This window comes from Meleagris gallopavo, chromosome 4 (genome assembly GCF_000146605.3).
Source record: "Meleagris gallopavo isolate NT-WF06-2002-E0010 breed Aviagen turkey brand Nicholas breeding stock chromosome 4, Turkey_5.1, whole genome shotgun sequence".
Taxonomy (NCBI): domain Eukaryota; kingdom Metazoa; phylum Chordata; class Aves; order Galliformes; family Phasianidae; genus Meleagris; species Meleagris gallopavo.
The window spans coordinates 64,530,361-64,555,185 of NC_015014.2; the positions used below are offsets into that span (position 1 = coordinate 64,530,361).

General features: G+C 47.9%; 1 protein-coding gene across 1 annotated transcript in view; it reads left to right on the plus strand.

Moving 5' to 3' along the window:
* Positions 1–19,991, plus strand: part of LOC100543770 (sideroflexin-5) — a 40,882-nt gene extending 20,891 nt beyond the window's left edge. The window contains exons 8-9 of the mRNA XM_031553301.1: positions 4,567–4,684; positions 19,693–19,991. Coding sequence (XP_031409161.1) covers positions 4,567–4,684; positions 19,693–19,770 — 196 coding nt within the window. The 3' untranslated portion in view covers positions 19,771–19,991. The remainder of the gene's footprint in view (positions 1–4,566; positions 4,685–19,692) is intronic.
* Positions 19,992–24,825: the final 4,834 nt, after the last annotated feature.

The following is a 24,825-nucleotide window of genomic DNA, read 5'->3' on the forward strand; positions in this document are numbered from 1 at the left end:
GTTCCATGGTGGTGGCTTTCTTAAACTTCAGCTACATCTGTTACTGCAGAAATGAGCATGGAGATCCTCTTGGACCTTACGTTCATGACCTTTTGCTGGATTTATCCTTTTGATGGTGTTTGCAAAATGCATTTCTTACAGGTGCTTTTCCTCTTCTTCAAGTCTCTCCATCTAGCTATAAACCCTCTGTGAAGTTTGTTTGAGCTAAACAGCTGCCAGCAGTGACACCTTAAACTGCCGTGGCTGTTTCCAGAGTAAACATTGAAACTGCTCCTTTAATTATGTCAATCAAACAACAAAAAAATCCCCCAACATCACTCCATTTGCATCTGCTGCCTCCCCTGGAGCAGGCACTGGTTCCATTGCTGGAACAGGAGATTCTCTTCAACATGGACATGGACAGAGAACAGTGGTGGTTTGGGTGGACAGGATGGCAGCCAGAGCCCCTGGTCCATGGAGAAGCCCAGCTTTCCCCAGATTGCCCCAAATGAGTGCTCCAAACATTCTGCAGATAGCAGTAGGGCTGTCTGAAGCAAGACGTGGTGCTGGCACTGGGAGGTTCTGAGCAGAGCACGGACTTGGCACGCACCGTGTGGGGATGACAGCCACTCCTATGTTATGTTCGTGTCTTATGGGCCATTTGAGTCCTGGATGCCTTGGGATATCCCAAGCTTCAGCCCCCTGTGCTTTCCTTACCCCGCTGGCATCCGCGGCGTCTTGCGATGTATGTATTAGCTTTGAACCTGTTTACACCAAACACTACAGAAACCCCACAGAATCTGTCAGCTGGGAGACTTTGGTTAACTCCTGTCATATTTAGTTTAGCATCTGACACCTCCTCCTAGACAAATACAGCTCTGGTTCACTGAACCCGATAACTCCTTTTTAGTACAGCGACTGACTTCCATATGGAATAAATTACAGTACCTCTTGAAAAACGCCAGAGGCAGCTGCCAAATTATGCAAAATTTAAACCACTAATGAACAATGTGATGAAAGTTGAATGAAGGTGTATTTACAAGATCTACAACACGCTGTCTCTGCGGAGCAGATGTACTGTCTGTACAAGCATGCGTGTGGCTGTGTGTGTACCTACATGTACGTGCACACTCATGCATACTGAAATGCTACCCGTGAGGTTGAGCTAGTTTAGGCATCTCCTTTCATGTGCTACCTTGGATCAATGAGCCAGAAGCTGCCCGGTGTGGTGCTGCTTGTTTCTATCCACCAGGCACATTTTGTGAAAGCAAATTGCAGAAGGAATAAGAATTAGGGGACTTGGAAAGGGGCTGAAGAGTCATGGAGTCATAGAATGGCTTGGGTTGGAAGGGATCTCATCTCATTGCAACACCTTGCTGTGGGCAGGAGCGAACCTTAGGGAAAAATAAAAGAAGAAAGAAAGGGAGGAGGGTTAGGGTTGCAAAAATACCCATTTTATAGCATCCAAAGGCAAATGCATAAACACTGGTTGCTTATACTGGTCAGTAGCAAGGCAGTGTTGGTGGCAATAACTTGGTGTCTGTAACAGGAACGATAGACCATATGGAATCAGAGAATCATTGAGGCTGGAGAAGCCCAACCCCTCCCCACCATGCCTATAACCACGTCCCTCAGTGCTACATCTCCATGGTTCTGGAACACCTCCAGGGACGGTGGCTCCTCCACTCCCTGGACAGTGTGCCAGAGCCTGACCACTCTTTCAGAGATATTATTGTCTTCTGACATGACACCTTCTCTTGACATGGGCTTTTCATCCCTTTGTTGTCCAGTCTGAGTGCCAACAAGGTTTAGTTCACCAGAGCTTCGCCACTCGTGGCCTGTGCACTGACAGCATGTAGAGCTACTGTTCCCGTGGAGGAATAGCTTCATGTTATGGTTCTGCAGAATTAAGAGAAGATAAACTCTTCTGAATAGAGCAGTCTGCTTTAGAAGATGCCAATGGCAAAGCTGGGCCATCAGGATCTGGAGGTTCAGACCTCCTCGAGACAGAGGACAGCACTGTACATTAATTAACTCTTCAACAAACAGTGACTCACTGCATTTATTTTTAACCTGCTGTAATATAATATTCTCCAATGAAGCCATTAGGAAGCATAGAATCATAGAGTCACCAAGGTTGGAAAAGACTTCCAAGACCATCCAGTCCAGCTGTCCACCTACCACCAATGTTGCCCCACTGTCCCTCAGTACAGAATCTGAACATTTCTTGAGCACCTCCAGGGACCAAAGTCTAATCATCCACTTCCAATGGGGAAGCTAATGGGTGAAAAGAGGGTTTTGATTGCATTTGACAGCATTTGACAGCTAACAAAGTACAGCTTGCAATATTTAACTTAAAATTCTTTGGAGATCTGTGTCGATAGCAGAGATCCTGGGGACAGAAGAAAAGTGACCTCTCAACTAATTATGAGTCATTTATTCTGAACTACACAAATTTTAGAATCTGAATCCCAATTAAGACATTACACTGCATGTGTTAATTGGTCCCTCTCTTTTCTAAATCAAGCCATAACTCTTCTTAATTAGGAGGTTAGCCCTTGTAATTTGAACTGGCCTGAGTCTGAAGCACTTCTGGAAGTCACACCTAGGGGCTGTACTGGGGATCATTTTAAATTGGTCGGGTTTTTACATGGGTGATTATAAGGTCCCCAACAGGGCAGTAATTGAAGAGGGTGCAACTTCCAAATGAAGGTGTCAGGGTGCTGCAGGCGGTGATGTCTGGGCTCTGAGCTGTGCTCCAGGAGGCTCGAAGGAGGCGGATCCGATTTGCACCACGAGAGCCCTCACGGAGCACAGCAACTCAAGCAGCAGAGTAAGTCACTTCCAGCAGTGCATCCCAGGGACAGGTTTTCGCAGCTCATTGCTGGCAGTTCTCAAATGTCTCATTTATGGTACCTGAGTTAGTGAGTGCTGGTGGCATGAGGCAGGGAGCAGAAGCTTCTCCTCGGACAAACACTTATTGGCTTTGCTTAGGTCATGTTCTGTGCCAAACAAAGTAGCTGAGTATTGGAAAAGAGAAGCCCGTCTTTCACAGCACAAATCAATAGGATCAGCTGTGTCTCCATAGCTTATTAGCGAGGAGCTGAGACGTTTGAGGAGCTCTGGATCCCATTTGCCTTCCCTGTTACACATTTCCCTCCTTACTACACCAGTTCTCAAGGCAGCTTTCAGCAAGGATTGCTAACAAAGGGCGGAGAGTCTGAGTGTGCAGACACACAGACAGCATACAGCAGGGTAACGAGTTCCCACACATCAGCTGCTCCGTTGTCATTCATCAGGTGCCTGCTTGCAGCCTGCAGTAAACACGGGGCAGGCGGGGGTTGAGGTAAGCTGTTAGCTTGCATGGGCTGCACAGGGAGATGCACCTGCAAAATAACCCAGGCTTTACCCCAGCCTAACGGCGTGCCCTGGTGTGGGAAATGTTGCCTGATGTGTTTTTGTGCTGCCATCCCAGTGGAAAGGCATTGAACTGGAGCTTTCTGCCCACGTTTGATGCCCTCATCAGCATCCACAGGATGGTCAGAGTGGGGATGGACACTGGGGCTAAGGAACAAGGCCATAGCTAGCAACTGTGGCTGCCTCTCCATGTTGCTAAAACGCTCTGAATACTCAAACAAAAATCACCACCAATTTGCTGTCTCAGTTCCATTTGTTTTGGATTGGTAGAAAGAAGTTGAATGCCCAATGCAGTTTTGGTGCAGCTAGCTTCAGAACGAATCCCTACTGAATTGTATGTGACACCCTTGGTGTCTGTGAACTGTCTGAGATCCTGTATCCCTAAATATACACAAATTGACATCTTCTATTAGCAAGGTCTTGTTCCTGGCTTTCGGTGTTAATTGCATGAGAAGGGTCACTTAATGGGTCATTATCAGAACCTGACCTCATGGTATCTTTACACATTTGCTCTTAACAGCTCCTGAACTCATAGATACCCCCCGAGGACAGCTAGTGTTAAAGCATCCTTATCAGCCACTCTGCAGATGTTTCATTTTTAGCAAATTAAGGTATTGTCAAGTTTACTACTTGATTACCACATTAACAAAGTCGTATGCCTTTTGCAGTACGGCTGTGTGATACGGCTGACAATGTTCACAGTGTCTCTCAGGAGTCTGATTTCCTTCTGCTCACCCAACAGTCTGCAAAGTCTTAAAGCAAGCAATGCCTGACCATGGCCAGATCACCTTGGGTGCAGCTGGCTCCACTGTGGGATGGTTTGAAATGGGAGAAACGTGTGAACTGATCCTGTTTTAAGTCCTTGGAGGTGCTCCAGAACCGTGGAGGTGTGGCACTGAGGGCAGTGGGCATGGTGGGGTGGGTTGGGATGGGGTCTGGGGATCCTGGAGGTCTTTTCCAACCTGAATGATTCTTTGATTCTGTGACATCTTCTAGGATCTTCTGTGGGTGAGCTTGAACTTGCTCTCACCAGCTGGGAGGACCCACTAAGAGCAACCTGCACCACCTGTGGAGGAGAACAGTGGGTCTGGTGGAACGCTAACGTCCGTTTGGATGATGGCATGAACTCATTAATCTGCAAAATGGTTTAACAGAGTCTTTCCTTTCCAGGACATCGCTTCTGAGGTCCCGTCCCCGGATGGTTCTCCCAGTCCAAAGCCTTGTGTGCCTCGCTGCTTTTGGCCTGGCCCTCCCCTTGGCCATCAGTCTCTTCCCACAGATGTCTGAGGTCAGTGCACTGCTTCCTGCAGTGGGTTGTCTCAGATTGTCTTATCAGTGCTGTGGCTTGTTTTGCTCTCCTGGGTAATATGTCAATATAAGTTCTATTTGTTTCAAAAATTGATTTGTATTGGTCTCTACTGGTCACTTCTGTTGTACTGGTATTGGTCTCTACTGGTTAATTCCTTTTTTTTTTTTTTTGTTTTTCTCTGGATGGGTTTATCCCCAACTTGCAGCCAGGGAATCTCGCTGTACACTTGTCTGCAAGGCTGAGAAACACATTACAAATTTTCTGTTGTTCTTCTAGCTGTTTACAGACTGAGATGAAACTGTCCCTTAATTTTCTGTTTAAGAAACAGAATATACCTCAATCTTGGAGCCTCTTGCTAAAAGACGTGTTTTCTGATGCTTTAATGATTCATGTGGCTCTTTCTTAAACTTTTTCTAATTAGTCAACATCCTTTTTGGAGCATTTCCACGAGAACCAGACGTGGTATTCCAGTAAGAAGTTGCACAAGTACCAGTTACAGGGCTGTGTGATTTGCTTGCTTCTGCTTGAGTTCGTACATCCACAGCACGCGTTAGTCATTTTGGCATGAGCTCAGCTTTAATTTCCTGTCCGTCAGTTGTCTGCTGTGATCCCAAGTTCTGCTCAGTGGTTTTCATTATGAAGGACTGAGGGTTCTTTCCTGGTCCAGCAACTTTTGGAGGAACATATCCATAGTTCCCCTTGGACACTGAGCACCGTGTTATGCTCCTGGATCCAGGGAAAGGAGCTTCATCCACACGAAGGTAGCAGTGGACTTTCCTGAAAGTCCCTCTTTGAGAAGACCAAAGAGGCAAGACCACAGGAGGTGGTCACTGACCCCAGAAATAACATTGCCACTCATCCCCCAGAATGATGTCCCATGCATTCATTGCTTCCAGAGACAATTTCAGGTTTGACCATAGCACGATACACACCAACTTCCTTTCTGCAGTTCCCCAAGCAAGCTCTCTGAGGTCTCTGTATCTTAGTCTCACAATTATTTACCACTTTCTCAGAATCTGTGTCTTCTCAAACCATTAGCAGCACTCCTTGTTATTTTCTCCTTTCTCACTGATGACACACGTGTTTAAAAACTTTGGCCAAACCAAATCATTCTTTCAACATAGACAAGAAACTGACCCTAAAATTCTGTATGATTTAGCACATTTTCAGTGTTTTCATTATATTCATTATCTCAGTTCTTTATGTGAAAATGAAGCTTACAAGGTCCTTTTGCATTTTGTACTGAGCTTTATGAGTGACTGATAGTCTATATCACATTGCATCTGATATTGTGATTTGGAGAATGGTGTTGATGCTAACAGCTATATGAATCCACAAGAAAAATAAAGGTTTAGCTTCCTTCAGAGGGTATACAAATTACAGACATCAGGCAATACTGAAAACCATACAGCATCACTTGAAAATGACCTTCTAAAAGCAGATGAAATGTTATCTGCAGTGTAAACATGAATCAGTGCTGATTAGTAGATCAAACAGAATGACGTGCTCCCTGCCCACACGTCATGTCACTGAACAGAAACCACTGCAGCTGATGGTGTAGCTCCTCACCTGCTGGGGTCTTGTCCTTGCTCAGCTGGAGTTAGCTCTGTGCACACAGCCGGACCTCAGATCTTTTGACTCCAAGAAATCAGGTTTTCCAAAGCAGCCTTTGTCTGGTCAGTCTTCCTGTTAGGTTTGCATCACTATAAATGTGTGTGAAAATGTGTAAGGGCATTCCTCCCATTCCTCAAAGTCTCGCTGACGTATCCCCAGTGGTCAGCAACTCGGAGGTGCTCAAGTGATCAGAGCAAGTGACTTAGAATCACAGAATCATAGAATATTCCAAGTTGAAAAAGGCCCGTAAGGATCATCGTGTCTGACTCCTGGCTCCACATGGGACCACCTAATAACTGACCTGAAACAGTCTTTCCAGAACCATTGGATGTTTGAGCATTGACCTCTCTCTGTGAGTACGTAGATCAGTATGTGTGTATTCATGTGTGTATTTGCTTTTCTTTGTAACTGCAGCAGGTGAAGCAGCTGTGAGTACAGCACAACCAAGATGATGCTGTTGTGATGAGCTCTGCTCAGGGAGTAAATTATTAATGACAAGATGTAATAGGTGTTTTCTGTTCCAAAAATATGATAGTGGTCTGAGCAGCAAGCCTTTCAGGAATCGTAAATGGGCCAAATTCTGCCCTTAATCACTCATTCGCAGTCCGTTTTCTTTAATCAGAGGGCAAACACAGAAGCTGATGTGTTATCAAGTTCTTCTTTTAGCATGGGAGCTTGACTGGCTACATTTGATCCTCTTTATTCGGAGCACGTTTCAAACTTGGGGTGAGTTTGTAAGCAGAATTAAGAATCCTTGTGATAGATCTAATGTATGTCCCATATAAACACAGACTTACTATCGAGCATCAGCTAAATGCCCCTTCCCTGGCTTGCCAAATACCTGCCAACCTCAGAGCACTGTGGTCATGCTCTGGTTGCATGACGTCCTGGCATTGAATGAGTGTTCTTCCCAGCTTTGATTCTGATTTATAGCAAAGTGCCTCAGCCATGGCTTCTGTTTTAAAGGAGCGTAAGAGAAATCAAGATTCATCTCTGATTGCATACAGAAGCATCAGTATCACCTAAATGAAAAATCTGAAGCCGAACAGCCTTCACATGCTGGGAAAAAGAATGCATCCAGACCTTCTCATGGGCCTAGCTAATACCTCCAGTCATCCTTGATTTCGTACAGATGGAATCCCCTTTGCTGGCATGCCAAAATTAGAGCTTTTTTCTAGGTCTTATGGTGCTGAAGATCACCTTATAAAAATAAAACTTTAGTGTGAGCCATGAAGACATGTGTCCTTGAGACGGAGCACGCTTAAGACACTCAGAAACATGCTTTTATCCCAACATAGTGTTAACTCCAGCACCTAAATACATCAATATGCATTAAATAACTCACTGCTGTTAAGTTTAGGAGAATCATCTAGTTAATGCATTTAGCCCACAACCTTGAACTGCCTCCCATGCCCCCCGGGGAATCTCTCTTCTAGCCGCCTATCCTACAGCATCCCCACTGACAACTCCTACTCAGCTATGCACTGCCAATAGAAACAGCTGTGACAGTTCCAAACTGAAAATGGGACTTGTGCAAATGAAATTCAGTGTAGCAGCAAAAGAAATAACCATGGGGTTGCTCCACTGATTTTCCTCCCTTTGGTCCCTGCTCATCCAGATCATTCATTTTTCGCCGTCCAAGAGGATGCTGTTGAGTTTCCAGGGGGCTGCAGAGGTTACCTTGCCCCGTGCCAAGTGTCATGGTGATAAGGATAAAGCCAGGTGAAAGGTGGAGCTCAGACAAGAGTTGATGGAAGGAAACCCTTCCACTGGCCATCATACACGTGCCCTCACCACAGGTTGAGTTTCAAGGGTCTTGGTAGCCAGTTGGGGCAAAACAAGCCATCTTCCGGAATTAGGCTGATTGCAGCTGAAAGCCTTTTCTTAAAAATTATCTTCCTTTTGGATCTCCAGGACAAGGGGAATAAACAGCCTAAAATCCAAGGCTGAGCTATTGTTTTCCAATCTGTTTTAGCCTTCATCTTGTTGGCAGGCTGCTTTAGAAAAGCAAAAGGTTAATGAGCCAATGTGCAGTGGGATTATTGCAGTAAAGATGACAGTGAACCAGTAATTACTAATTAGATGCAGTTTAACAGGAGGAACAAGTGAAATCTCCTCTTCACCAACTGTCAATAATTAGCAGATTTGGTGAGGTTGAAATGTGTCCACAGTTAAAAGGCTGATTTTTTAATGAAATGGCACTTGACAAAAGAGCTGTATGGAGGTCACAGCCATAGCCCTCGAGACGCTTCCCTATACCATACTTAGGAGGGAAATCAGATGCAAGACAGCAGGGGGTCCCCATGAAACCATTTCTCCCTTGGGATTGCATCGCATGGGGGGAGGGGAGCAAGAGGGATTCTCTGCAGTAATTTTGTCCAACTTGGATGAGAAGCGAAGGAAAGGATTTGCCAGCTGCCATGGGGAAAAATGTTTGAGAAGTGAGAAGTTCTGTGGTATTTCTTCGCTTTTGGGTTTGAGGAATGGTTTTTGGAGAGCTTGGTAACGTGAGTGTGTTGGTCAAAGTCTGCCCTTGGGATGGAGGTTGACCTTGAAAGGAAATCTGCCTAGAAAAGAAGAAATGGCACGAGGTTCTGAAGGACTGGCAGGAGCCTGGAAGCTCAGCTCTATGTGTCTGCCAAGGACTGAAGAAGATTCAAGCCATACCCCGAGGTTTTGGCTTCCTACTGACACACAGATGATGCTCCTTCGTTGACTTAAGAGGTTCTTTTGAGGTTTCTTCCCTATGTACTGTTCCTGTTAGGGCAAAGTAACTAGTGACATAGACAACAGTATCTGTATTTTCCATGTGAACTAAAAATGTAGAGGTGATTCTTGTGAGCCCATTAATGCCCATTACTTATGCAGAACCCCCCAGGGTTTACATGGCACTACATGGTTTAATGCTGATGAGGCTGGAGACTAATTTGAACACCTTTAGAAATGTGTTGAGCCTTGTTCTGGCCTACAGATGAAGGGTGATGCTTAACAGGGTATGCATCAAGTGTTCTTCGGTGAGGACGAACTCATATCTGTCAGGTTGGAGGACAAATGAGTGGTGCCTTTCACACAAAGGGCAACTGGAAAGGGAAAGTGTTGGCAGAGGAGGTGATGCTGGGGAGCAGCAGGATGACACTGCCGTGACTGCACACAAAGGCTGGAAATGATTGCACAGAACTCAAATGCGGGTTGCTAGGTTGTCTTTTAAAATAAATAACAGCCCATGGAAGTCTCAAACTAACTAGATCTCTACCTGTAAACCCAGCACAAGCTGGGTTACTGGCCCAGCCTTATTGATAGAAGGTTGGAAAAGACCTCTGAGGTCATCAAGTCCAACCACCTACCCATCATCAGCACCGTGCCCACTGTTAGCCCTTGTGGATATACCTGTTGTCCCCAGAGCCTCAGCATTGATTCTGGCTCCTGTTGGTCTATGCCAATGCATCCCATAGGTATAGACCATTTATAAGTATTCAGGTAGTTGTTAGTTTTGTTCTGGAATCTCTCTAGTTTAATTCCATTTGTCACTCACAGGGCTTTTCTGAACTGATATTTGGCATTACAGGACCATAACCTTTGTCTTGAATTGCAGAAGAGCCATGTCTTCCTTCAGCACGACAGGACCATGCCTCAGCTGAGCAGGGGAGTGCAGAGATCTCTTTAGCCTTTGCTTGATCATTTGAGACTGGCGACCACAAAGCAAGGACATCTGTCTTGTACTTCTGTCAGAGCTGCCAGCATGGGCAAGGACCTGAAGTCTGGGGGCTGAAGTGTTCATCGTTAACTCGTTTTGCAGCGGGTTATTCCTTGTCCCAGACCAAACCACAGCCCCTTGCCATGTCTGTCCATGGGAGCAGTGCCCCGTATCCAGTTCTGCCTTGATTTCAGCCCTTCTCTCAGTACTGGCGTGGGGACACAGGACTTCAGTCCCATGGCACCACCAAGTCCATGCCAAGAAGGTGACTGTGTGACGTCTGCAACCTCCTGAGCAAGAGGAGTTGAAACCATTGCTCTGAGCTTCAACCTAAGGGGTGAGCAAGAAACGTGAACCTGACCCTGAGCTGAACTGCCAATTTTGGTGGAAGGTTTCAATCTCATCCAAACGTTACTTTCAGGAAAAGAACATTTGAGTTCTTTTTTTGTAGCAGGGGGCATTGCCACCCGAATCCCTGCCAGTGCTGGTACTGCTGGTGGCTTAGCAGGGCACGGAGGGCTTGGTCTGAGCAGAAGCTTTGGGAAGAACATGGACACACGTTCTGCTTGCAGGAAGGATCTGGTCTCTGGGGTCATCACATAGCAGCGGTGAGGTTTACAACTGTTTGCACCTTGCAGTGTAATTACGAGGCTCGGTGACATCCCTCGGGTGGGGAAGGTCACGAGTGAGCAGTGCTCTGATTGATTTGGAGCCTCTGCCTTTGTTCTCACCTTCCCTGTCCGAGGGGCTTTGATTTGTGACGGCTTTTTGAAGTCTGCTCGTGAGAGCGGTCCTTTGTTTCACCACCAAAATTCACGGGAGCCAGCCCTAAAATCAGACCCTGCACCAGCAAAGCTGGTAGTGAGAAGCAATGCTTCAAGCCAAGGTGTTTTTTGTGGTCATTGGAGTGGGTGTGGGAGAATGGACTCCTTTGTACTGCCCAGGGGCTGCAGCAGCGGTGTCGGATGGGATCTGGTTTCATGTTTATATCTCTGTCCCTGGGATACAGGTTCAAGTATGTAAACTATCTATCCTGCAAGCACAGGCTCCTGCAGGTGTGTGGGTGCTGGTGGGCATAAAAAAACATTCCTGACACCATCTCTTTTGAGGAGTCTTCACCTCCTGATGGCTATAAGCCATTAGGAGTCAAAAGAAAGAGCTGACATCCGACAACTCCGGATAAACAGCTAAACATTAACCCTTGAAGTGGCTCAAAAAAACATACTTAAAAGGCACTTTGTGGAAAGAAGCCATTTTTTTTTTTCCAGGCCTGTTAATTACTGTCTTTCTTCAGGACACCTTTCAGCAGCACCTCTTGTAAACAGAGCAGCAGCTCCAAACTGCTGCCCCTGGGATTCCTGCCCTTGTTATAGGGCAGCACAAAGACACGGTCCCACTCTCTGCTCCGTGCAATCCCCCAAGCTCCTGCTTGGCCTGAAAGCCAACGCCTTTCCTTTCCTTCTACTACCCAGTCTGAAAATTTGGGCTCTTTTATTGATCACCAGCAGCTGGTCTTTATTTGGGGCAGCAGGCTCCATCCATGGCACTTCCCTGGCTTACCCCTGTCTCCAGTTATTGCATAAATCCTTTTCTGCATGCTCACAGACATCCATTTTAGCTCATCTGAAACAACCTTTCCTCCAACTGCTCCAAGTGAGCCATCAAGGATAGGAGCAGAGGAAGGCGACCAGTTGTCCAGACTTGCCTGCTTGGTTGTTACTGCAGAGAATGGGTTATTAATCACATTTCCCAAGCACGAGTGTATATAATTATCTGTAATTGCTTTTTAAATCATTTGGATCTAGCAGCCTGTTTCTAATGAGGCTGTTGGTCCTTCAAGGGAAGGAAGTGCTATGAAGGTTTGGGCTCCTGAGGAGCTTGCTTTGCTTCTTTAAAGCGGTAAGAATAGCCCTAAATCCTGAACAGCTATTGAGCTCCTCCTTAATAGCTGGAGAATTGCAGGGTTCAGCATTCTCACCAAGCAGCAACAAATGCTCTCTTCCTCAACACAACTGCTGGAGGGGCTCTGGCTAGGATGAGCCTAATTGCTCACTTCCATCAAGAGGGAAATTTCGGAACGCCCACAGAGCCCACAGAGCCCTCACCTCTGCAGTGGGGAGTTCTCAGGGTTGTGTTTTAGGTAATGGCTTTTTTTTGGTCTTGTTATTTAAAACCTGTATTTATTTGCTTGCTTGTTTTAAAACTTGGGGCTGCTTCTCTTTGAGAAGAAAAGGCTCTGGGGAGACCTCATTGTGGCTTTCCAATACTTGAAGGGAGCTTGTAAACAGGAGAGGGAACGGCTGTTTGTGAGGGTGGGTGGTGATAGGACAAGGGGGAATGGTTTTAAACTGAGACAGGGCAGGTTTAGGTTGGATATGAGGAGGAAGTTTTTCACTCAGAGGGTGGTGAGGCACTGGAACAGGTTGCCCAAGGAGGCTGTGGATGCCCCATCCCTGCAGGCATTCAAGGCCAGGCTGGATGTGGCTCTGGGCAGCCTGGTCTGCTGGTTGGTGACCCTGCACACAGCAGGGGGTTGGAACTGGATGATCATTGTGGTCCTTTTCAACCCAGGCTATTGTATGGTGATTCTATGGTGGTGCTGTAGGCAATCCTCTCCTTCCCTGGACAACTGGACCCCTCAGTTTTCAGTGTCTTGGAGCTGGTGTTGAGGGGACTGATCTTTCAGTCCTTCTAGGAGTCTGGAAGGTTTGAACACATTGCGCAGAGCCCAGTGCTAACCAAGCCCAAGGCTGAACCGCTGGGAATGTGTTCCTTTCATCCCAGCATCCTGCTCATCACCAACGTCCTCCTGTGTGACACCAGGAGGGTTCTTTGGCATCGTGGGGTGCTTTGTGCCTTGGTGACCAGGTCGAGGGCAGGAGCTGAGGGTTGAAATATGGCTGTTGAATAGCTGTGTTACAGGCAGGGACATGCCCAGCACCCGGAGCAGCCCTAGGTGCCTGCTGCCCTGTGTTATCATCCCACCTGCTGACACCGCTGCCATCAGTCATTCCTACAGCGCCGGAAATTGGTGTGCTGCTGGGCAGTGGGAGCTCATGGCATTGAGACTGCTCTGCTCCACCCTGGATGGGCAGGAGCCTAAAATGCTGCCTTTCCCTTTTTTCCTTCCCGATTGCTTACTTCTGATGTAAAAGCAACACATAATTTTTCTCCTAGAGAAGCTGTGATGAGCTCATTTGCAGCTCCGTGCATTGGCAGCTGCGTGCGCTTAGAGCTGGAGGCAACCCCCCCCCTTAATGAAGGTGCTGTCCCATAACTGACCCTTAAATCATGCAGACTCTCCTGTTCTGCTTCAGGGCAGGGTCAGTTGTTCCCATTTAAGGTGAGGACGGTAACATCTTAAGCTGTAGCTGTCTCAATTGCACATCTCTATCCGAACATCTGTTGAGTATGAGGATATTCCTGCTCGTTGCAGTGCAGAAGCCCCATGGCACCCAAGGTGCTGCTGACACTTTGCATTTCGTGCTTTGCTAAAAGCAGTGACGTTTCCAGGGGACGGTGCAGAGGTGTCAGCAGATGTGATAGAATGTGAATAGCTTGTGGCACGAGCTCTGCCACTGACGTACTTTGCCTGTAACAGATGTTGTAGAGGGCTGTGTGTGTGTGTGGCCACATTCAAACCCTTTTCCATCTGGGTCTGAAAAGAGCCTCTGTTTTTCTTTTTGACCCATAGAGAACATGGGATGGATGCTGGTGGTCACAGCATCCGTGACAAAAAACAGAAACCTTCTGAAACAATGGCCCCAGGAGCCAGCACAGCCAAGTGTTCTGCTTCCCTCCTTGTTGTTTCATGCAGGGTGGAGAAAATGGGGATGAAATCAATTTCAGGCAGTGTCTCCAAAATGCACCTTTGGTGTAAACATTCCAGCATCAGTTGGAGCAAACTGCTGGACTAGGAGCTGCTGTCAATGAAAAGAAGATCTAAAGTATCTGAAAGAATAATATTCGGGCAAGAAATTGGTTTTTGACCCTGATGAAGTGTGATAAACCAGAGTAATGAGGTTCTGCTGCTTGCAGAGCTGCGTTAGGTGGGCATTTGTTGATGGTGGAAGGGGTTGGTGTGACCCACCATGAAAGAGCTCGGTGGTTTCACACTGTGGTTGCACCAAGCTACGAGCGGAGTTGTCTTGTGGCCTTGGTTCTCTCTGGTGGCAGCAACAGGATCCAAGGGACTGGATGTTAGGAAAAGGTTCTGCACTTGATGTGCATGGAAGAGGTTCCACAGGGCTGTAGGCATGGCCCTGAGCTGCTGGAGCTCAGAGAGCATTGGGACACTGCTGTCAGAGGTTGGGTTTGGGGCATGGGACATGTTCTGGTGGGCATGGTGGTGATAACTGATGGTGGGATGGTTGATGATCTTAGTGATCTTTTCCAATTTAATGATTCTGTGGTTCTTTGATTTTGTGTGATCCTATGTTGGACCAGGAGTTGGACTTGATGGCAAAGGTTCCAGAGAGCTGTGGGTGCCCCATCCCTGGAAGTGCCCAAAGACAGGCTGGATGGGCCATGAGTGATCTGATCTGATAGGGGGGCACCCAACCCATGGCAGCAGGTTGGAACTGGGTGAGCTTTACGGTCCCTTCCAACCCAGGTATTCTATAACTCTATAAGGAGAAGGTGGCAAAGGGCTCCTGGAAGGGCCCTGAGGACCCAACAAGCCATGACCAACCCTCAGTGTGGCAACGCAGTGACCAGCCCCGTCGTGCCTTCCTCCTCCTCCAGATGCAGCATCCGCCAGGCTGCCTGGCCCTCCCCCTGCCAAAACTGGCTGCTTTCTTCCTTCTTCTTCCCCCCCCTCCTCTTTTTGGCTGAGCGATGAGCTGTATGCCAAATCCATCTGCTCCTGTCTCCCCTAGCTGCCTTCCATATCGTCGCAGGATCCCTGGCAGCGAGCCTAGACCTATCTCTCTCCCTGCACTCGGAGGAGCACATTCCTTTCTACACCTTTTCCCGAGCTGGGATAGAAATGAGTATCAACCCCAAACAAAAAGCATCTGCTTTCTGCCTGCTTCTGCCTCACCGGACGCGCATGTACGTTACACCCGTGTCAGCAGCAAATGCAAAACACACACAGCCCTGCTCACAGCCCCGGGCTGGCGGAACCGCCGGAGCCTTGCGCCCGCTCCCTCCCGTCTCCGCAGCACCAGCTGTGACCACCGCACCATTTGTTCCTCCAGCCCACGCCAGCACTCGGAGCCAGTTCTTTATCACCCCAATTAGCCTTGTCTGTGCTGATGAGAAGAGAGAGGCTCCCACTGCAAGGCAGGGATGGGGGGAAGAGAGCTCGTGCGTGGTGGGAACCACCTCTCGCGGTGCCCTTCTTTGGCTTTGTTGGGTAGATTTCACCAGGTCAGCCTGCATCACCTGGGGGATGCTGGGCTATAAACTATTGCTTAAATAAGATCACCACTTTTTGTTTTGTTCTTGCTTTCTTGGTTATGTGCTGGAGGGAAATGAAGGGCATCCTCCAGCTCTCAGTGGCTTTGCAGTGCCACTTTTGTGGTTGTGTTTGGAGATCTGTTTTGGCCATGTCCCCAGCGAGGATGTCCTTGCCTCTGTAGCAAAGCTTTCAATATCCTCTTGGGAAATGCAGCAATTGCCCCTTCCTCATGAGGAGAAGCTGAATGAGCTGGGATTGTTGAGTCTGAAGAAGAGGAGGCTCAGGGGAGACCTTATTGCTCCCTGCAGTGACCTGCAAGGAAGTTGTAGCAGGGTGAGAGTTGACCTCTTCTCCCAGTTAACTAGTCGATGAGAGGTAATGGCTTTAAGTTGTACCAGGAGACGTTCAGGTTGGATATTAGGAAATTTTTTTCTCTGAAAGAGTGGTCAGGCACTGGTACAGACTGCATAGGGGGGTGGTAAAGTCACCATCCCTGGAGGTATTCCAGAGCTACGGAGACGTGGCACTGAGGGATGTGGTCAGTGGGCTTGGTGGGGTGGGGCTGGGTTTGGGGTTCTTAGAGCTCTTTTCCAACCTTAATGATTCTGTGATTCTAACGTTATATCATCCCCTATGCTGATATACCAGGATAACAAGAGGTCAGTGCTGCACTGATGGCTGCATCAGCCTCAAAACCTGTTTTTTTTCCCCACAAACCAGCCCTTTCTCATCATTCTCCAGCAGTGATCTTCATACACCACGTTTCCCCATATACTGGTTGTGAGCTTGGATCCCTCTTGCTCTTCTGGTGTCATTGTTGAAGACCCACTTCTTTTAGGGATCTTGGTGCTGGTCCTTTGCATCCTTTGACCCAGCACAAGTAGATCTTCCTCACTGGGAGGAAGAGGATGGACACAGTTCCCATGTGGGTGCTTAGTTTGGAAGGACAGGATTGCCCCATGTAGGTTGAGACAGATCCTATCATTTAGTGTAGAACCTATTCCTTGGAGAACCATTCATGATGGCCATTTCCTGTTAGAGGAGTTGCCATCATGGTCATGACCAAGAAAGACCCTGCTGAGGGTCTTCTTTGAAGTTCAGGCAAAAGAAACATGGCATAAAGGCTCCATGCTCTCTCATGAAGTCCAGAGGAAGGTTGGCTGAGCGGGTCCGGGATGCTGGGCAGCTACAACAGCAATCTGCACCAAAATAAGGAAAATATCAATTTTTAGCAGGAAACTGATGAATTGGAAGAATGAATTGTTCTGCATTTGATTTCACAGGGTGAGGAATCAATAATTCCCAGTACTCTTATGAACAGATCTGCCAGTAGTGCTTTGTAACTCGTCCCTCCTGTGCCTCCTGTGCTTGCCTCCTTGGTGGGGATACACCCCTTGGAGCTCATGTAGCTGAGACTCTAGAGCAGGAATTCCATGTCTTTGTATCTGCTTTAGTAAAGTCAAACAGAAATGGATCTGCAGTTTGCTCCAGTTCAACCAGTCACTCTCCAGTAAAGTTATTTCACATCTTCCTATACTTCAGAAAGGGGCTAAGGTGAGCTCTGTAACACTCATCTCCAAACCAGCCATTCTTGCTGAGCTTCATCTGATTTGTGCTTAAACTTTCCCACCTCAGAGCCACCAACCCTTCTCCAAACATCTGGTTGAGATACTCCTTCCCTCTTGGATGCTCTTTCTGCTGCCCAACTTGAGTCTTCCTCACTGCTTTTCGAGTTGCATCCCATTGCAGTATGAATGGACCAATACACTTCTTCTCCTTGCATGTGCCTATACCTTCAACTTCTCTCTTCTTGATTCAACACGTCCAGGCCATCATCATTTCCCTGTAGAAATTGCTTTCAGACCTCTAATCTGGGGTCCAGTGGGGCTTCCTTTGGAGAGCAAGTCCAACGCTCATGGACCCAGAGGTCCCATGTTATGATTCTGTGGCTCTCCGTTTGCCTTCTGTATAGATATCTCAACCACAGTCTGGGTTTTGCTGTTGCCCTGCCCCTAAGCCCTGCCAACTGACATCCAACTGGTCAGGGTTGGGCCGCCCAACTGGTCAGGGTTGGTCTACCCAACCCCAAGTCATTGGTAAGCTCCTCTCACCACGATGTTTTCATACTGGTGGGTGAAAACACCCAACTTCAGTGCCTAGGAGCTTTTCCCCTCTGTGTTTGGAAGAAGGAAAAGAAAACAATGGGAAGAAAAGCTGTGTCAGAGCCAGGCAGATCAGAGTTAATCCTCCCTCAAAATGGATCCTGTCAGTGCTGTTGGACGTGAGAATTGCCTCTCCTCTACCTTTGCTGGGTGCTCTCCCATCACAATGCTTCACTTTGTGTTTCGGCACAGAAAGAAATGGTGAAGTTGCTAATAATGGCACGAAAAGAAAATATGCTACATCTGTTATGGATAGCAGTACAAAATTAGCTGATCACACCTCTGACACCCAAGATGTCTTCACTTAAAATACTCGTTGGCTTACTTTACATAATTTGCTGATTATATTTAAAAGAAATACAATTTTGCAATTACTGTTCTTTCTGGTGTGCTATCTATGCATCATTTTCTTTTTATGTTTATATATTTCTCCTTCATTAGTGCAGTCTGAAGGGTGATTAGATCCCTTCAAACATTTTACAGAGGTTAAACGTTGATTAAGATTTAATTATTACTGTAAATAGCTTGGAATGACATATGGTGCAAAAACCTGACATATGTGCATTTGAATAAATGAAGTGCTATTTCCCATGATGCTTCAGTAGCTGTTTAACAGCTTTGCTGAAGGGTTATGTTGCACCTCATGTTAAGATTGCTTTGATGTTATATTTTGTTGGGTTTTTGCAGCTGAAAGCTAAGAACAGTTTTTCCAGTTTTTAAAAACATTGAATATTTTAAATACCTAAATTGTTTTGCACAAATTTTTGCTAATTTGTCTAACTAGGTTAAACATTTTCAAAAGCATTTCGATTTTTAACGTGGGCTCCTCGCATTGTGTCAGCAGCAGCACCCATTGGATGGGTGGGATTTCCCAAAGTCGAATGGCGTGAGGCTCCCTGTCCCATTTGGGCACGGGGGCACCCAGCTCCTCCTGGGGACGCAGTGTGATGAAGAGCTTCCTGGAAATCCAGCTGGGAAAGTGTAGCAAGGGGATGGGAATTTCGTGGGGATGGGGGAAGGAGTAGGGACAACGCACTGTTGTTTCTCTATTGTACATCAGAGCACTTCCTGGAGATGTTGAGTGTGAGGTCTAGGCTGCACAAATGGTAGTAATGGGAAGACAGATGCTAGAATCACAGAATCATTAAGGTTGGGAAAGACCTCTCAGGTCATCAAGCCCAACCCATCCCCACCATGTGTGCTAACCGAATCCCTCAGTACCATGGTCCTTGACAGGACAAGGGGAATGGTTTTAAACTGAGACAGGGGAGGTTTAAGTTGGATACTGGGAGCAAGTTTTTCACTCAGAGGGTGGTGATGTACTGGAACAGGTTGCCCAAGGAGGCTGTGGAGGCATTCAAGGCCAGGCTGGATGTGGCTCTGGGCAGCCTGGTCTGCTGGTTGTGACCCTGTCACATAGCAGGGGGTTGGAACTGGATGAGCATTGTGGTCCTTTTCAACCCAGGCCATTCTATGATTCTGTGATTCTATGATTGAACACCTCCAGGCTGTGGGAATTGGTCTCACACTGGTGACACCAAACCACCCAGAGTTCAGCTGTGACTCTTCTTGCTGGAGAGTGCCGGGAGCCCTGACTTTGGAAAATGAAAGGATTTCTCCTGGAAAATGGTGGGTGGGATCTGTGTGTTGCTCCTGTACACTCTGTAAAAGGTTGCCAAGCAGAGAGTGGCATCATTTGGTGCAATGTAAGTCCATTTGAACAGGGGTGGTTTGAGGCTCAGTCGGAGTAAAGCACATTAAAGACCCTGCTAAAGAAGGGGAGGGACTCTTTAATAGAACGTATTGAGAGAGGACGTGGGGAAATGGTTTCAAACTAAAAGAGATTTAGACTGGGTGTCAGGAATAAGTTGTTTACAGTAAAGGTGGTGATGCATTGGCAGAGATTCCCTAGACAGGTGGTGGCGTCCCATCCCCGGAGACACCCAAGTCAGGCTGGATGGGGTTCTGAGCACCCAGTGAAGCTGTGGGTGTCCCTGTTCATTGCAGGGAGTGGGACCAGATGGCCTTGAAGAGTCCTTTCCAAACATTTCTGTGGTTAATGTATGGCTCTGTCCATCTCCATGGTGCTGACCCTGACTTTGCTCTGCTTCCGTAGATCGAGACGTCTCGCCTGGAGCCGGAGATCGCAATGGCCACCCCCAGTAAGACCGTCATCTACAACAAGGGGTTGTAAGTGGGAGCTGCACACCCCTCCACCCAGAAGATCTGGGCAGGGAGAGGGGGAAAAGTGAGATGTCAACTGGGAGAGAACGCAGCAGCGAGACAACACAAATCCTAGAGCTCAGCGATAGTCCTACTGCTCCCAGAGAGCGGGAGTGGGGTAACACTTTTGGAGAACTGACACCTCTCACACCACTCAACAAAATTAACATTAAAAGTTTTAACTTAGCAACAGCCAGAAACTACATTCAGACACTTTAGACGACTAGCAGAGGATTGATCTCTAAACTTCTAGCACTGCATGGAGGGAAGTTTACGGGATGGTTACATGGCTATACCTAATTACATGGGAGTAGGCTTCACCCAGCAAATTTTGTTTTCAATGCAAATTAAATCACAGCGCTGACACTGCACAAAAGTCATTCTGCAGAGACCGACGGGTGCGTGGCTTTGAAGCTCTTGATAGGGTGTTTGATAAGTATCTTGTATCGACTCCTTGTCAGCACAGCCCCAGCTGCCACCCAGCACATCAGCAAGGGGTTCAAAGTCCTGGAAAGCCAACGTGCCCTGCATGGGATGGGATCTTTGAGCAAAATGGGTGGGGTTTGTCCTCTCTGTGAATAAGGCAGTCTGAGCTACCTGGGTAGGGTTCCATGAGGGATTAGTGAAGCTGCTCCACTTTGAGTCCACTTGTCCTTTGTTTGAATGCAGTGATGGGGCACTGCTGGGTACAGGAGCCACATCTCACCCAGGTGTGTGGTCCCGTGGCCCCACAAACCTCCTCCTAGTTGAGTTTGGGGCTGTAATTTGGCTTTCCAGTATCTTTTATCCAAAAGTATAAAGAGCAGAGTTGGATTGTGGCCACTGAGGTCATTACAGGGCTCGAGGTGTGGTGGTGATGAGCACGGCCAAATGCAATGGTTGCCATCATGCCAATGCCGACTCGTTGGGGCTGGGGGAGGGTGGGGGGAGCAGGGGAAACCAAATGTACACTGACAGAGAATGTATACGAAAGGATGCGTTGCAATGTATGGGAGTGGGGGCTGCACAGCAGATTCTGTCCCCATACTGGTGTGGATCAAATAATTGCACGTCGAAAATGAGAGTTTTGTGGACATCCATGCCAACGTGGAGGGGAGGAGAGGCCAGCAGTGCTCTCCCCATCCTTTCTACTGACAAAACAGCTCCCGGTCCCTGGTGCTGGTGGGAGTGCTGAGCTCATGGAGCAGTTCTGCATTTCCACCTGCATGAGGGACAGCTGGATTTGACCCAGCAGAGTTCTTCTAATGCACTAGATCAGATGAATGTACAGTCAGCACGTGCTTAATGTATGCTTAAATACGTGCTGGCTCTGATGGTGTAACTGAGCCCAAAGCTGAGTGGACCAGATGCCTCCAAGGTGGGTTTTGAGGCTGCCGCATCCGTTCTGCTGCAATGCTGCAAAACTCATTGATCTCAGTCTTTTTCTTCTTTGGGGAGGGAAGTGACCGAGGCTTTGTAGTGGGATGGTTTGTGCAAGGATTTGGTCTTGCATCGTAATTACTGATCAAAGCTAGTGAGCTCCAGCTACCTGCAGGGTCTGCAGATGGAGCGAGTGATGTGCGGCGGGGGGTGAGCAGGCAGCATGCAATGCCAACAGCGCTGCTTGGAGGAGAGCAGGCTGCAGGGTTCCTAATACACTCTGCCCTATGGAATATGAGAGAGAGATCCTGCTCCGTGGGCAAGGAGTGGCCTCAGGGATGTCAGAAGAGCAGCACTTGGGGATTACGGCTCGGGTCAAACCCAGCTGCGCAGCCCAACAAGTGACAACAGTCTAAATGAGCCCGGGTTTGTCATGTCCTGTACAAATCCCATCAAACTTGTTTTATTTCATCGGGAAATGGAGTGGAAAGCTTCTGCTGAGAAAGACCCTTCTGCCTCCTGACCCAGCCTTTCCCAAGCTCTTGGTTCTTCCAGCTCAGCCTGGCATTTGGAAAGCAAAGGGGCTTTTCCTGCACAGTTCCTAAACTTCTCCAAAATCCTCCACGGCCGTTGCATTGCAGAGTACCTACACGTGTGTCAGCAGTGCTTGTGGGGTGTGCTATGGGGCTGGAGAGATGAGGTTTGGCTCTGCATCTCCCAGAACATTGTGCTGACTGTAGGTGCATTGCATATATGTAATTTTTTTTTATACTTATATATATATATAAGGGCAGCAGAGTTGAAACCCAACTTTGGAGTTGGGCTCCAACCCTACTGCCTGTCCCCTTGTTGTCCATTGGTCTGTCCCCTGCCATGGGAGCCATGGGAGCTGCACAAGGCACGTGCAGGAGGATGCTCACCACATTTTGGTGGATGTGTGGTCCCCTTTGGGCAACACGAGCGTGGCCGTGTCCCCACCACGAGGTTCAGAGGTCTCCACCAAAGCTTCTGCAGCTCCCACAGCCATTGCAGCATTGAGACCCTTGCTGCAAAAGCAGCAGAGTGGTTCTGCAGACACCGACCTGACCTTTGGGGAAGCACCAGCCTGCAAAGCCCATGGTTTGACCATGGCACACCGAAATCACTGCTGTCACTGTTGGGAAACATCCTTGTCCTTCTTGTGCTTTGCCCAGGAGCTCAAGGTTGGCAATTTGGCTTCGATCAAAAAGTTGACTCAGCATGGAGCTTAACTCTTGGTACAGCCTGAGAAATGAAAAGCATGGCACTGGAAAGCGATAGCACATTAGTACTGTTTATTAGGACAGCAAATTGTGCCAAAAAAGAGCTAATGATAACATTATACACATTCTCTTAATAGCTAATTAATCTCTTCGACTCTCCTAATGTACAAAAGGAGCCTTGGGTTTGCGAGAACAACCCAACCATTTGCATTTATTATTTCCTATAATTGGGGAACTGGAAGAAATGGGAAGGAAAAAACCCACCTCACACATCAAGTTGTTCACCTCAGCAGATAATAATAATGAGATGATCATCTCCAGTAGTATTTAATTAGAAATGTCGCAGCTAATTGATTTCTTGGATATGTTAATTAAGAAATAATGAGGACCAGGTTGCAGCAAAAGGTGCCAGCAAGAAGTTTGATTCCCTCCTGGAAGAAGTGTCCTTGGGCTGCTCCCCATGGGCTGTTACCCCTGGCCCTGGCCCTACAGTGGGCCATGGGGCTGGGAAGCGAGCCCACAGCTCAGTGGTTGGTTCCTTCCTCCTACAGAATGAGTTTTAGGAAGTAACCGGGTCTGATCTTGCCAACCACATCCCTTTGGATTTCCCTTGCAGGAGTGGGTACCAACGTGTGGCACAACAGCCCCAGTAGGTCCTTGCCCTGCTTCTACCCTGGGCAGCCTTGATACAGTGGTTGGCAACCCTGTCCATGGCAGGGGGTTGGCACTGGATGATCGTTAAGACCCCCTCCAACCTAAGCTGTCCTGTGGTTCTGTGATCTTTGAGGTCCCAACCATTCTGTGATTCTGTGATTCTACGATACAAATATTCTACGCCTTTGTCCTATGCGCTCTCACATCCCGTGTGCTCTCACAACCCAAAACTGCTAATGGGGGATTTTTTTTTTTCTTTGAGCTGTTTATCTGCTTTGCCTTCCTTTCTCACTTTTCCTTCCACGAGCTCAGGCACGGCTCCATTCCTTTCCGCTCCACGCTCATCATTTCTCTCCATCCCCACGCAACCGGAGCCGTCGCCCTCGCAGACCTCAGGTTACGCCGGGTTCCCACTCACAGCCCCCGGCACCTCCTTGATTCCCGTTAGGAATCAGCCCCTTGTGACATCCTGGTGGCTCCGTACGGCTGCCTCGGGGGCTTCGCTCCCGGCCACGTCTTCCAGCCGCACACCCCGGCACGGCCCCCAAACGCACACAGTCTCTTTTTAACCTTCTCAACAGATTGATCGACCGCAACACTTTGTGTAACACTTGGACGTGTCTGGAATAAAAGCATTTAAAGACTTTGTTGGCTATGGCAGCACTCGGGGATGGGTGAAGGGTGGAAGCGAAATTTGGGTCCTGTTGGGGATTGACAGGAAAATTTGGGTCTGGGTGGATATTGGGCAGATGGGAGCAAAATTTGGGTCTCTTTGGGTATTGGGGAAATTGGGAGCAAACTCTGGGTCCCAACTCAGAGCTCAGCGTGGCCAATCACACTGATGCAAGGGTCAACACAGATTTGGGGCTTTTAATGTTTTATGTGCTGTTTGCAGAGGGGAACTGCTCTGGGGATGTGGCTTTTCCCTTTGCACATAAGGAGAGGGGAGCCCCTTTCCAAACGGCAGGAATTATTACGTATCTCTCTATTTAACTATTATATTTGAGTATATCATATTTCATTATTATATTTGTGTCTATCATACTTATTTGTACGTGTATCTCATACATGATATGCATAAATCAACCCAGCGGGTTGGTGGTTGGACTCGATGGGTTGATGGTTGGACTCAATGATCTGAAAGGTCCTTTCCAATCTTAACGATCCCATGATCCAACTTTAATGATAATTCTATATATATATGATGGTTATAAACGTCCTTTCCTGGGGAGATGCAGGTGGGACCCTCGTTCCCCCCACCCAAATTCTGGGGCTCCAGCAGTGCCTGGGGCTTCTCCAGCCCCCTGTACCCCATTTCTCACCGCACCGATGTCACTGTGGGACGGCCCCTCCCTTGACATCCAATACCCAGTGCAGGTGTGACAGCAGCCAGCCCCCGAGCACCACATACCTGTCATACCTGCAGTCACCCCCCTTCTGCTTTCTGTCACCGTGTCACCTCCCTGACACCCAACCTGGGAGGAGGGGATGCTGCTGAGATGCCACCACGGTGGACGAGCTCTCCTGCATCCATCAGTCCCATGCAAGCCAACCCCATGGTGACACCATCCGATGGCACCACAGTCCCCATGGCCACATCCTCATGGGACATTTCTGGGGTGGGCAATGGGGGGCGGCTCCCCCCCACACCTCTCCAAAGATAAGCAGACATACTTTGAGCACATTTTGCTTTTTATTACCACGCAGTAACACACGCTACAGATGCGGACTACCTACGGGACGGGGAACGCACGCACACACGGGCACAAAAA